Raw genomic sequence first — 15,148 nt, 5'->3', positions numbered from 1 at the left:
AATGACAAAGTAGTAGACTACATGGGTGCCAGAGATTTTAGAGGAGGAAAGGTACATTTTGCTGGGGAAAATTGTCTTCTTTGTTTCATTGGCAGATGGGGCATCAAGGTTTTGATTAATTATTTATTTCAATAAAGAGCTGAGAAGCCATCTGGACCCTGTCTTTTACCAATCTTTAGGGTTTGATAGTATATTTTACTTTTAATAGGGTAATATATATTCTTTAATACGGAAGCAATATAGTCTAGGATTTAAAGATATTTAAAAACTGTTATTTTCTAGGTTTTGGTCAAATGTTAGAGATTCAGAATAATATTTAGGGAGTTCCATACAGAACGTGTCCAGAATTTCGATTGGATTGCTAGTTCCTGAACTAGTCCTAGTTTTCAGTCTGATGGGAGAAGAGCATGGGTTTAAACCCTGCAGTTTATTCGCAAGAGGTAAGTCTGCTTTGTTACTTTTGCATAGAACTCTGAACTCTGCTTTGACTAGGATATAACTGCCTTGTCCCAATCTCTTACAGTGTGGCCTAAACAAGCTACATACATACTCTCAAGCCAATGTACTATATGTGTCTATTGGCTCGGAAATAATTTCCTGTAGTTTTTAATTACCTCATCTCTTCCCCATGCATTGGCCTAGCCAAGTTGCTCACATGCTGTCCAGTCACTGAACATATTATGAGACTATTATCTCTCAGATAACACACTCTGATTTTTATTGCAAAAAAAAAAACAGCTTTGTTTTTATTAATTTGCTACCTATTTAGGTGCTGGCATACTGTCTTTTCAATTTCCATCCAAACACATACCTAAAGTCTATATTTTTTATATTTTTGGAATCATTTGGGATACAGAAAAGAAAGTGGATTTGGAGAGTGTGAGGTTTTGGTTTTGAAGTGTTTTTGTGCGCTTTGTTTTAACTCCTATTTTATAAAAAATTTAAGACAATACACAACTGTTTTGCCGCTGACCAATTAGTACAGAGTCGAGGGCCTTAGGCTCATTTCTTTGATAATACACTTTCCTATAGCTTTTTGATCTGTTGTGGCAGATACACTGGTCAATTTAGATCTATTACAGCCTTATAAAAAATCGGAGTTATAACCAAGGATACCTAAAAAAGTTTTTTTTTTTCAAGTAATAAATTAGATTGGGGCACAGCTGCTGTATCTATACAAAACAATAATGTTAAAGTAAAACAATCTATTACACATACAAAATATGCGATGCCTAAATACAGTGTCACGGACCGTCCGTGACAATCTTTTTGTACTGTAACACCACATTCAGCTTAAAGAAAATGTGTGCAATTGAAATGATTTGTGTTTCCCATTTTATGCTTGAAGCAATATTGAAAAGAGGACCCTCCTCCCACTGTATATTATTTTATCTTTTTGCATTGACTCTATGGCAGTGCCCAGTTCCCCAATGCCCTCGTTTAATGACCCTTTGCCTATAAACTGGAGTGTTTTGCCTTCCCATGGAAATTATTGGGGGTTTGGATTTACATTTGCAATTCATAGACTTCACTATGGAGGAAGGAGACCTGGTCCGATAAACCATGCTTTCTTTTGCATCATGTAGATAGCTGGGCACATGTGCATCATCTTACCTGGGAAAGACATTGTACCAGGTTGAAATATGGGAAGAAGGCAAGCTGACAAAGGCAGTGTGAGACTTTGGGCAGTATTCTGCTGGGAAGCCTGAGGTTCTACCATTCATGTGGATGTTACTCGATACAGACCACCTTGCTGATCAAGTACACCCCATCATGGAAATAGGATTCCCTAATGGCAGTGGTCTCTTTCAATGCCCCCTGCCACATTGCAAAAATGGCTCAAGAAGAGTTTAAGAAACACAATGAGTTCAAGGTGTTGACTGAGCCTCCAAATTCTCCAGATCTCAATCCAGAAGATTCCACCTCACAACTTACAGGACCTAAAAGATCTGCTACTGATGGCTTGGTGCCAGATATCACAGAATACCTTCAGAGGTCCAGTGGCATCCATGACTTGATGGGCCAGGGCTGCTTTGAAGGTAAAAGCGGCTGTTCTAGCAGCAAAAGGGGGACCGGCTCAATATTAGGTGGGTGATCAAAAAGATTTATCCTGATCTGTGTATATATACACTATAGTTTTTAGACTCTATACGTTTCACACAGACTAAATAATAGGCACTGATTTATTTTTCTTTCTTTTTACCAAAGAAATGTAGCAAAATACATTTTGTCCTAAATTTATGAAGTAAGATTAGTTATTTGGAAAGTTTTAATATTTTTATTAAATTTTCTGCCTTTTTTCTTTTATTTAGTAAAAAGTCAAACAACTGATGGTGATTAAATACCACCAAAAGAAAGATATATATATAAAACTTGGTCAGTTAGGTACAATGTTGCATGACTGAGTAATTGTCATTCAAAGTGTGACAGTGCTGAAAAACGAAAACTGGCCTGGACTGGAAGGGGGTGAAACAGTGCGGTTTTCAACTGGTTAATAATATCTAAGTCAAAATACCAACATCTAGGTAAATACCTCAACCAAAAAAGGACTCATCGGAGACATATATCTATTTTGTTGCATGGCAAAGCAATGGCGAACAGGAGCTGGGAGACACACCATGAGACAGAAACAGGGTTAAAGAATGCATCATTACTCTTTTGGCTGCTCTGTCAGACTAGGACTAAATGTAACTTAACCCTGTCCACTTCTTAATTCTGTGTCTGTTCAGAGTAAAAATTGGTCCCATCTTCAGTAATAAATCTGAACACTGTTGCACCTCTTTGTCCAAATATACAGATGCACAAGTCTATAAACCTGTCACAGAGTCTTTGCTGAAGGACAGATAGCCTGATTTGCAACTAACAGCGACACTACTTTGCTTGATAAATGCCCCCTATTATGTTACGTTGAATTTAAAAGCAAAAAAATAACTTTTAAAAACATCTTTTAGTTTGAACACATTACCTCCTCTTTTGCTTTTTGTATCTGCTTCTCGAGTTCTTCTGGAATCATCTTTCCCCTGAATGGCAAAAAGAATAACATTTAAAAAACACAATAAACATGGATATGAATTTATACAAATGAGTAAACACATTTTGGTTAATGGCAATCAAATACATGAAAGCAGAATAAATACATACAGCCATAACAAAGGAAATAATAAGCATTACAAAAAACACAAAGTAACTTCAAAGTGACCTAGATGTTTGCAGAAAGAAACTACAAAGAGAAAGAAAAATCTAACCACTAAAAGTGAGTAAAAAAAAAGTAAAATAAAAAATAAAAGGCGTTTTGAAAACAACCTCACAATGCACCATAAATCAAGTAACAGTAATTTCCCCTTTGGCATATAACTGTAGGTAACCATATTTAAAAGCAGAAAAATATAGTATAAAATATAAATAGGCCTCAAGTTTTGCAGAAAGCCATGCATTCAACATATTATTGATTGAAAAGCTCATACAACCTGAACATTTCCTATTACATATACTTTACACATTACAAACGAGGCCACATATGGTGACGGTGAGGCATAGAAAATCAATGTCATATATATGTGTGGTCATTATTATTATTATTATGAGACTTTGATTTAATGGGTTAAGGACTTCTAAACATGCTGTTTTGCACTTTGATAAAATGTGATGGATGGGTGAGTGGATACATGTACAGGAAACTTTTATAGAGCTGGTTTAAAGCTTGGAGCATGTTAGTAAAAGATCAGGTTTGCAAGGTTTGGATCTGATTTAAATTAATAAATAAATCCCCATAACCCACCTGACACAAACAGTATTAAAACTACCCTTTTACATTTATTTTTATTTCTAAATGCAAAACTCCCAACTCCTATTCTACTCTTAAATAAAAGTCCATATGTAATCCACAAGGGTGTCAGATGTTCATTACAAAAAAGGAGAATGGAATCCTAGGGGACTCTCATATCCAAGTTTTACACTGCCCACTAAGGGAATATAATGTTCACATAGTTACCTCCCTCCCCCCACCGACCCAGTCAGGGAGGATTATTCATCAGATCAGCTGTTATCCGTGCACATCTGCTGTCTTTGAATCAGCTTGATCCAGGCCAAATCTTTGCACACACAGATAAGCTAGCTCAGATCCAAGCCTTTTAGTAATGGTTTACTGGATATCATACACGGTAAAGCTTTGGCATAAATATTTCCTTTCATCATTTTTGGTCTGGTAAAAGATAAGTGGAGCTCTAGTTAAAATCTCCAATCCAACTTCACATCACTGTCCTTAACTGAAAAATTTGTAACACTATACATCCTTTCTATAGTAAGGCAGGCAGTGTTTGCATCTGCTGTACCCTCTTTGTCTTAAGTCTGCATTCTATTCAGTGTGTTGGTGCTGGCCATTAAGAAAAATGATTGGTCACGGCACATGAACTAAACTAGCTATAAGCCCACTGTAATTATATAGTCTGTGTCTATCAAATAGAAGGGGTGTGAAGTGTTTGTGCGTCATAGATCTATATTTTATAGGTAGAGGGATACACAGAGTTATTAGAATGTGGTGCTGATAGTGTGTCATAGTGGTAGCTATGCTGGACCTTGGCTAATTGAAATTAGGGCATTGTACACTGGAGTATCATTGGAAGTACCCTTGGTGGAACTTTAGCAATGTTAAGGGTAAGTTAGGGAGTTATTTGGGGAGCATTTAGACCCGGGGCTCACATTCTGCATTCAATAGATGTGTGCTGTATCTATAGTTTTGCTTTTAGTTTGTAATTAGGCACAATTTAAAATGCACTCCAACTTCTAAACAGCAAGGCATACTTTTTTTGTGATTAAAGCAAACCCAAGTGCTATTGTTGATATCTTTCTGAAAATACTGGTTATCTGCTTGTTTTTCTGTCTAGCTGGCTTTAATACTTTATATTAAAGGGGGATATGATCAACATCTGTAAATACATAGGTGAACCATATAGTTAACTTGGTGTTGAGTTATTCACTTTAAGGCCATCACAGAACACATGAAAGCACATGTCTGGAGGAAAAGAGATTTAATCTCCAAATATAGAAAAGTTTCTTCATAGTAAGAGCTGTGGAAATGTGGAATGAACTCCCTCAAGAGCAGGTTCTGGCCAGCTAAGTAGATTGCTTTAAAAAAAAAGGCATGGGTTATTTCCTCAACATACATCATATAACTGGATACTAATAATTATAGGTAAAGTTGATCCAGAGAATACCCAATTGCCTCTTGGGGGATCAGGAAGGATTTTTTCTCCTGCTGGAGCAAATTGGATCATGCTTTGCTGTTTGTTTTTTTTGCGTTCCTCTGGATCAACTGCGGGATAGGATCGTAATTTTTCCCCCCCTTTTAATGGTTGAACTAGATCAGTAATGGTGAACCTATGGAATGCGTGCCACAGCTGGCACGCTGAGCCCTCTCTTTGGGCACGTCAGGACACCGTTTCCGCGGCCGCCGCAGACATTTTTGTGCATATTATTGAAGAGTCTGATGACTCTGCTCGTCACCGCAGCTCAGTCTCTTCTCCTACCTAGGCTGTATGTAACTGTGTAGGTCCTTCCAGTACTCGTGCAGTGCGGAGTAATCTCTGAGGGAGGGGCTGGAAGTCTCACTGTGGAATGCCAGGCAGCGTGGGTCACAGAGAGAGAACATGAGGACAGACTTCAGAGGAACAAACTGGAAGGCAGCTCACCTCAAGCCCAAGGAGCTGACTGAGTCTGTCAGTGTCTGCTGAGAGTAAGGCTCACTCTGAGACTGTGGAGCAGAGCAGAGTAAGTAACCTTGTTATACACAGTGTGGACTCACTGGTCACTGGAGTGGACTGCAATAGCAATAGCCAGGGACAGTCACAGGAGGGAGGGACTGGGTGGTCTGGCCTGGGACTAAGGCCTGCCTGGAGGTCAGTGCAGTGGCCGCCCCAGCACGGGAGAAAAAGAACAAAGCCAAGGAGGAGGAGGAAACAAGGTGCAGCTGGCTTGGGTACCTACAAGGTGTTTTAGCATGTGAGATAGATAATAATAATAATTTGATGAACTCATTCAGCAAAACATGGGCTGCTGCATCACTAGTGCATATTTGCAGAAGCTTCCAGTCTGTATGATACAGGGCCAAGCAAATCAGTATGTCTGCGATCTCTGATCCACTCTTGTAATATGTATGCGGTCTCTGATCCACTCTTGTAATATGTCTGCAGTCTCTGATCCACTCTTTTAATATGTCTGCAATCTCTGACCATCTCCTGTAGTTTGTCTGATGGGAGAGCAGCAACCCTGCCTGTTCTGCCAGGGGACAGGAGGTAAGGGATGGAGGCTGTGCTTGAGGTGACAGATGCTGTCTAACAGAATACCAAAAGCAGTCTTTATATAAATGTTATTTTAACTGTATTTGTAGAATTAGGCCAGATGGTTTTAATTTGAAATGTACCTTGTTGTCCTTCACTAAGGTCTGTACTTTGGAAAATGTCTGCCACAGCCTTGGTATGTGCCTTTTCCTGCACTGACCGGTGTAAACCTTTTTCATATCGCCCCTCTGCACTTTGAAAAAAAAAGACGGTTTTGCGCCGCAGTTTGGGCACTTGGGCTCAAAAAGGTTTGCCATCACTGAACTAGATGAACAAATATGCATATCAGAAAAGTCACACAAAAGTAAGACGTAAGAAGTTCAGCTCCGAGTTTCAAGGTCAGTGACTCAAAGTACTGAAATATGAGGGTCAAAATATTAGCAAAGCAAGTAGCATCTTCAAAAAAAGAAGACAGCAATGGAAACATTCATGTTTTTCTCACTTTCTTTTAACTACTTATATTCTTCTTCACTGTATTTTAAACATACAGCTAGAATTGTTGTACTTTTGATTGCAATTTCTGTGAAAACACACAGAGAGAATGCACACATTCTTCCACAAAGTACTTGTATGTCATTGACTTTCACCTTAATTTAGTTAGCATATATATTTGAATGATTTCAACCCAAATTATCACAATTCTAAAAAAAAATAACAGCACTACATCATTACTGTAAAAACAAAACACAAGACCAGCACATAGTGCTGGATATCACTCACATTACATGGGGCAGAGCTTGGTGAATTTGCATTCAAGGTGACACATAAATTATTCCACCCCATGCTACAATTCATTGTACAGTATGGTTTGTGTGTGTGTATAAATACAGATGCTTACAAAAAAATAAAAATTGTGTGCAGAGTTTTTTGCCCTCAGCTGTCTGTAAATTAGGATACTATTTTCAAAGGTAGTGTGTGTGTGTGTGTGTGTGTGTGTGTGTATACATATATATGATTATGGTAAGGGCTAAAGAATACAAAATATGCTTTTCCTTTTTTTTGTTTAGTACATAAAAAATATTTTTTTTTTCACATGTTTCAAATTACGCTAACCAGCTAAATCTTGGATTGCATAAATAGCTAAAAGAGTCCAAGGAGTAGCCCATTACCTCCCTTGCTCTGTTCAGATGGAAACTCTGTTCTGCATAGAAGTCCAATTAGAGAAACACAATCACAAAAAGAGAAAATATACAGGTGTGCTCTTTAAGGAGTCTCACAATGCTTTAAAAATAATAATGGGCGTGCAGTATATTTAATGTCTATTTGTAAAATATAACTATGAAACCTCATTTTTTTTTTATTGTAATTAAAACAAAAATTATGATAAAAGTCAGTAAAGACCAAAACATCACCTTTAATGCAGCCATAGGAGCAAAAGTCTGTATTTTTTTTAAGCAGGTGGCCTTTTTTCCTAACTCCTACTGTAAAAAACATATATTATATTGGTTTTCCATCTATCTGATGGCAAAAAGTAGGAACAATGTTTATCTTTTATTTGATATTTAAAGGGGTTCTCATCACCTCCTTTCAGAGCAAAACAAAAAGCATACTGGTAAAATCAGCAGCCTCTTGTAATAAAAAATAAAATAAAAATACAAGTAAATGAAGCTTTAGGTTGGAGTAACCAGGGGTTCCAGATATCGGTTACTGCTTTCTGCTGGTTATGAGAAGGCAAGCCTAGATTTATTATAGTTATCTGCTGCAAGGTGTTTTATAGTCCTACTAACTTGCTTCTCATGGAGAAAAATAAAATAATATAAATGCTGGCATAAGTAACTTTTGTATCACATGAATTATGTGAAGAAATTTGGGGGAAGGTCGTCCAATTAAAATGAGACTGCAGAAAATGGGACCTAATAATTAAATATGTTTATTTTAACCCAGATAAGATTTTTAACAAAATAGTATATTTCAGCACAAGTGCTTATAGTCTGGAAATCAAACAATTCCCACAATTTTAATGATACTGACGAGTCTACGCATTTTGTTCAATGTTGTACTATTCCATTGAGACCCATTTAAAACTTTTTATCCTTGACACGGCATTTCCTTCTGATGAATCTATCTGCCAGAGAAATTGATAATTGAAAATGCAAACTAGATTCCAACTCCCATTCTTTCTAAAGCAAATAACTGTCATGAATATGCTTATAAAGCATGTGAATGACACTTTGTAAAATTGCAAACACTTTGTATAATTAAAAAATGAAGGTTTAAATTGCATATCCACTTACTGATGATCAGCCTTAACAAAATACACATTGTGTGTGCCAATACCAAGGAAAGCAGCTGCCTTCTTCATGGAGTAGTGACACTGTTGAAAACAAAATAATGACTGTACATACAAAAGAAAAATTGACAGCAAAATATCAGACTTACTCATATCAACTAGCGGGCAATACATTGTGACGTGTTTGGCAAAAGAAGTTATATACTGATGTAAGGTACTGGCAACATATGTTTGCCTTTCCAACTGAAAGGGACAAACTCAAAGATTGGTTTATTATGCTGGAATATTATTTGCATCCATAATATATATGTAAAAAAACTTTCAAAAACAAATCATAGCTGAAGACATTTCCTACTGTGGAAGAGAAACCCTTTTCTTGGTAAAATTCACTTGCCGTTCTATAATCTCATTGGAATACACTGTAGACACGTTTTTACACTGCTTTCTTTCAGCACAGGATAGTAATGCCGCGTACATACGATTAGGCTTTTGCCCGACCAAAAGCACATTGGAATTCTGACGGAATTCCATCAGAGTAAAATAGAACATGGTCTATATTTAAACTCTGATGGAATTCATCGAAATTTCCGATGAAATTTGTCCGATGGGGCATACACACGGTCAGATTTTCCATTCGTGTGTACACGGCATTAGACTTCTTCTTAGGGGATCTTGGTGGTAAGTATGCAGACAAGGGCTTAATGTGCACTTGTGCTCTGACTATGATCAATCAATGACTTACATAGACTTAACAAGCAGGTAAATAGCTTTAAATAACTCACCCTGACTTCTTTAGTCACTTGTAAAACAAAGTATTATAACCACTTAAGGACCAAGCCTCTTTTTGAGACTTGTTGTTTACAAGTTAAAATATATTTTTTGTTAGAAAATTTAGAACCCCAAACATTATATATATATATATTTTCAGACACCTTAAATGATAAAATGGCGGTCTTGGCAATACTTTATGTCACACCGTATTTGCGCATCGGTCTTACAAGCACAATATTTTGGAAAAAATACACATTTTTGAATAAAAAAAGAGACAACAGTAAAGTTATTCAAATTATTTCTATATTGTGAATGATAATGTTACGCTGAGTAAATTGATACCCAGCATGTTATGCTTCAAAATTGTACCCGCTCGTGGAATGGAGACAAACTTTGGCACTTAAAAATCTCCATTGGCGACGTTTAAAAATGTCTACAGGTTACCAGTTTTGAATCACAGAGGAGATCTAGTGCGAAAATTATTGTTCTGACTTTAATGATCATGGTGATACCTCACATGTGTGGTTTGAACACCGTATTCATATGCAGGCGTGACTTACGTATGCATTTGCTTCTGCGCATGAGCTCGGCAGGACGCAGCGCTTTAAATTAATTAATTTTTTTATTGTTTATTTTACTTTTTATTTTTACACTGTCATTTAAAAAAATATATATTTTGGGTCACTTTTATTCCTATTAAAATGGATGTAAACATCCCTTGTAATAGAAAAAAAAGCATGACAGAAACTCCTAAATGTGAGATCCGGGGCCAAAAAGGCCTCAGATCTCCCACTTTCTCTTTAAGGTTGGGCGGAAGGAACGTTTGAGGTTGCTTCTGCCTCTAATGTTATGGCCATATTTCCCTCACTCAGTATACAGACTCATAGGGGAAAGGATGCCATTGTCTCTGCCGCTACCGATGGCTCCGGTAAGTGGCAGAGATGACCGTAGCATGGCAGGAGAGGGTGCCCTCTCCCACTCCCGATAAAAGGGATCTTGCGGGGAATCCACCACAGAGACCACTTTTATCATAAGGAGAACCGCACGCTGTTGCTGGAAATGCCTGGGTTATGGCAGCTAGCTGCTGTCATAAAAACGTTACAGACGAACAGTTACAGAAATTTGCGTGTAGTGGTTAAAATCCTCAAGAACTATGGAGACTGTAAAGAAGAGTGTCAAATGATTTCTAGCAGCTTAGAAACAGATGCTGTTTGTTTACAAGGTTGGGTTAAAGGGCTGGCAGGCTACTGAGTCCCCTTTGTCATAGGACAAAGTCGTTTTCTGTGCCCATGTTGTCAAAATTGATCAATAAGTTCTCTGCAATGCCTATAGCTATAGAGGTGAATGAAGGCTTGTGTTAGAATGCTTTTTTTTACTGCTTGTTCAGAATATGTAATAACTTAGTTAGGTTTAGTAAAGAAAGGGCTAGTGTTAGGGTTATATGAAAGGTACGTGTGAAGGATATGGGTGAGCTTGATATTACAGCTAGGATTACAGGGAAGTTTAGTGATAGTGTTGTGTTACAGAGAGTTATTTTTATCAAGTCCTTTAAATAGGGCATCACTCTCTGTGCTGGGAAAATGCTTCTCAAGTATTGAAAGGTAATATACCATTTCTTATACACTATATTACCAAAAGTATTGCCTTTAAAAGCACATGAACTTTAATGGCATCCCAGTCTTAGTCCGTAGGGTTCAATATTGAGGTGGCCCAGCCTTTGCATATAACAGTTTCAACTCTTCTGAGAAGGCTGCCCATAAGGTTTGAGAATGTGTCTGTGAGAATATTTGACCATGCTTCCAGAAGAGCATTTGTGAGGTCAGGCACTGATGTGGACAAGAAGGCCTGACTTGCAGTCTCCATTCTAATTCATCCCAAAGATGTTCTGTCAGATTGAAGTCAGGACTATATGCAAGCCAGTCAAGTTCCTCCACTCCAAACTCGCTCATCCATGTCTTTATGGACCTTGCTTTTTGCACTGGTCTAAATCATTTGGTGGAGGGGGGTTATGGTGTGAGGTTGTTTTTTTCAGCAGTTGGGCTTGGCCCCTTAGTTCCAGTGAAGGAAACTCTTAAAACGTCAGGTTACTAAGACATTTTGGACAATTTCATGCTCTTTGTGAGAACAGTTTTGGGAAGGCCACTTCCTTTCCAACATGACTGCACACCAGTGCACAAACAAGGCCCTTAAGACATGGATGAGTGAGTTTGAGGTGGAGGAACTTGACTGGCCTGCACAGAATCCTGACCTTAACCCAATAGAACACCTTTGGGATGAATTAGAACAGAGACTGTGAGCTAGGCCTTCTCATCAAACATCAGTGCTTGACCTCACATACTGTATGTGCCTCTGGAGGAATAGTGAAACATTCCCATAAACACCCTCCTAAACCATGTGGACAGCCTTCTCAGAAGAGTTGAAATTGGGTGGGCCAACAAAATATTGAACCATACAGACTAAGACTGGGATGCCATTAATGTTCATGTGCGTGTAAAGGCAGGTGTTCCAATACTTTTGGTAATATAGTGTATGCCGCATTGATCGGAAAATAGATGGTAACATAGAACAATAGGCTGCAAATATAAATTTAACATTTATTAAGCAAATAAACTATTCAACATTTTCTTGTTCAGTGACTTGCCTGATCCACTGGCTTGTATATTCGCTTGTTTAACTGCCTATTTATTGATTAAGAAATACAAAAATAAACCCCTATAATGATTTTTGGTGTTAAATTGGCCCTTTAGACCCTTTTGCAGGTTTGGTACTGCACCACTGAGGATCATGTTTAATAAGGGAACATTTTGATGCATCCTTTCTTTCGGCTCCAGTCGGAGAATGAATCAGTCAATAGGATTTATTTAAATGGAATCACAGGGAATACTACATTTTCCAACAAAATATCGAAAGTTTTTTTTTATTATTGCTTGCTGATTCTATTTTTATGTATAAAAAATGATCTATCTTTAAAGCTGAACTCCAGGTTCATAAAAACACAATTTAATTTATTTATGGATGCATTAAAAAAATCATTTTGAAAATCATTACAGTATTTTTGTATATAGTACTAGCAGAAGTACCTGAAATTGTCTTGATACCAGTCTTCTGAATTTCTGTAATAGTAGCATTAGGAGACGGAAGTGCAGCACTGTAAGCCAATCCGTCTTTACTGCATCAAACAGTAGTGTCCATCCAGAACTGATAGTAAGAGAGAGCACAAGGATGACCTCATCAGTGTGCTACTTCTGCTTCACTGTCTAATCACAGACTGGGGTGGATCTTAGGTCAGCTGTATAACTGCAGTACAGTCTGTAGGGAGGTCACAAGAAGTGCAGGACAAGGCTATACAGTTTGGTAGGGCTGCCTGGATCTAGGACTAGCTAAACAAATTAAAAATCTTTTAACAGTAAAATAGCACCATGTGTCAAATTCAGTCTAAGGCCCCTTTCAGACGGATGGCTGTTTTACCACAGCTAAAAGCATGTTTATGTTTTGCTGGAATTCAAGACTCCAGGCACAGCGATTAGCTGCATGTGTACAGTGCTTTTAGCTGAGGTTGCATTTAGCCGCGGCACGATATTGAACGGGGACCTGACTTGGATCCCTGCCAATATCAAGCACCCACGTGGGTCGGTACCAGAGCATGCTGGGACTGTGACGTCATAAGAGGCCTATATAAATCGCTGCGATCCACGCACCTGCCATTACAGCGGGTGGATGCGGCGTGTCGACATCGAAGAAGAAGAAGGAGAAGGAGAAGAAGCAGACGGCGACAGAAGGAGAAGAAGAAGAAGCAGCAGCAGCAGACGGCGACAGAAGCCCGGTCACCCCCGCCAAACACGTCGGAGGAAGCCCCCCAAGGGGGGGCGCTTTTATAAAAGCGCCCCCCCCTCCCGGCGGAAGAGAACCAGACGGCGGCGAAGAGCGGCACATCCCCCCCAGAAGACATCGAAGAAGCAGCCCCCCCCTCGTGAAAGAGCTAAAGAAGACAGGGGGGGGCCCCCGGAGCTGACTAATAAATTACTTTACCCTGTGTCATGTGTTTTTTTTTTTTTATTCCGCCAGGTGAATGGGTAGGGGTACGATGTACCTCATACTCATTCACCTAGGGTGGGGGCCGGCATCTGGGGGCCCCCTTATTAAAGGGGTCTCCCAGATTCCGATAAGCTCCCTTCCCGCAGACCCCGACAACCAATGGCCAGAGTTGTCAGGAAGAGGCCCTGTCCTCATCAACATGGGGACAGGGTGCTTTGGGGTGGGGGGGGCACAGGGCGCCCCCCTGCCCCAAAGCACCTACCCCCCCATGTTGAGGGCATGCGGCCTGGCACGGTTAAGGAGGGGGGCGCTCGCTTGTCCCCACCCCTTTCCTGACCGGCCGGGCTGCTGCTCGGATATGGGTCTGGTATGGATTTTGGGGGTACCCCCACGCTGTTTTTTTCGGCGTACGGGGTGTCTCTTTAAAATCCATAGCAGACCCAAGGGCCTGGTATGCTTCTGTAGGGGGAACCCATGCCGGTTTTTTAGTTGAAATTTGGCGTGGAGTTCCCCCTCAAGATTCATACCAAACGCAGCTGACACAGTGCACTGCGATTACCCGCGGTTATGTGCCGATAGCTGCGGGATTTCGCAACTGGATGCATCCAGTCCTATTTTTTCTATCCGCACAAAATCGCAGGGAAAAAAACGCAGGTAACCGTAGTGTGTGAATGATGTCATAGAAGAGCATTGTGTGCTTCTAGCTGCGGTAAAATCTGCAGCTAACTTTTGGAGACAAATAAAAACGTTTCTGTAAAAAAAAAAAAAAATCCGCAGCTAAAAGCACCATTCTATCCGTCCGTCTGAAAGGGGCCTAAGAAAGTCTATTTACCTGTTTGCCTGGAGTTTAGCTTTAAGTGAACCACCTTTTTTTTTTAAGGATATATATGTATCTATATCTACATATATCTATCTATCTATCTATCTATCTATCTATCTATCTATCTATCTATCTATCTATCTATCTATCTATATATATATATATATATATATATATATATATATATATATATACACACACACAGTTGTGCTCAAAAGTTTGCATACCCCGGCAGAAATTGTGAAAATGTGGCATTCATATTGAAAATATGACTGATCATGCCAAAAAAAACAAGCTTTTATTTAAGGATAGTGATCACATGAAGCCATTTATTATCACATAGTTTTTTGGATCCTTTTTAAATCATAATGATAACAGCAATCACCCAAATGGCCCTGTTAAAAAGTTTACATACCCTGGAATGTTTGGCCTTGGTACAGACACAGAAGGTGGCACACACGGGTTAAAATGGCAATTAAAGGTTAATTTCCCACATTTGTGGCTTTTTTTAAATCACAATTAGTGTCTGTGTATAAATAGTCAATGAGCTTGTTAGCTATCACATGGATGAACTAAGTAGGCTAGACACTGAGCCATGGATAGGTAGAAAAGAACAGTCAAAAGACCTGCATAACAAGGTAATGAAACTATCCAAAGCCTTGAATAAGCCAGTCAAGTAATCACTTATTATAAAAAACAGAAAACATTCCAGGGCATGTAAACTTTTTTTATCTGGGCCATTTGGGTAATTTCTGTTATCATTATGATTTAAAAAGAATCCAAAAAATCAGTTTTTTGGCATGATCAGTCAATATTTTTTTTAATATTAATGACAAAATGTCACAATTTCTGCCAGGGTATGCAAATGTTTGAGCACAACTGTGTGTGTGTGTGTGTGTGTATATACATATATATATATTATCACATCATATTATATTGTAATATAATTGCTGGGAT

At 38.8% G+C, this 15,148-nt stretch overlaps 1 protein-coding gene across 1 annotated transcript in view; it reads right to left on the bottom strand.

Moving 5' to 3' along the window:
* The window catches only part of GADL1 (glutamate decarboxylase like 1), a 427,714-nt gene that overhangs the window by 231,826 nt on the left and 180,740 nt on the right, over positions 1-15,148 (bottom strand). The window contains exons 7-8 of the mRNA XM_040353089.1: positions 8,570-8,649; positions 2,966-3,020 (exon numbers count right to left, since the gene is read on the bottom strand). Of these exons, the coding sequence (XP_040209023.1) occupies positions 2,966-3,020; positions 8,570-8,649 (135 nt within the window). The remainder of the gene's footprint in view (positions 1-2,965; positions 3,021-8,569; positions 8,650-15,148) is intronic.

This window comes from Rana temporaria, chromosome 5, assembly GCF_905171775.1.
Source record: "Rana temporaria chromosome 5, aRanTem1.1, whole genome shotgun sequence".
NCBI lineage: Eukaryota > Metazoa > Chordata > Amphibia > Anura > Ranidae > Rana > Rana temporaria.
Note: the sequence above shows the minus strand (reverse complement) of the source record. Positions and strands in the feature narration are given on the sequence as shown.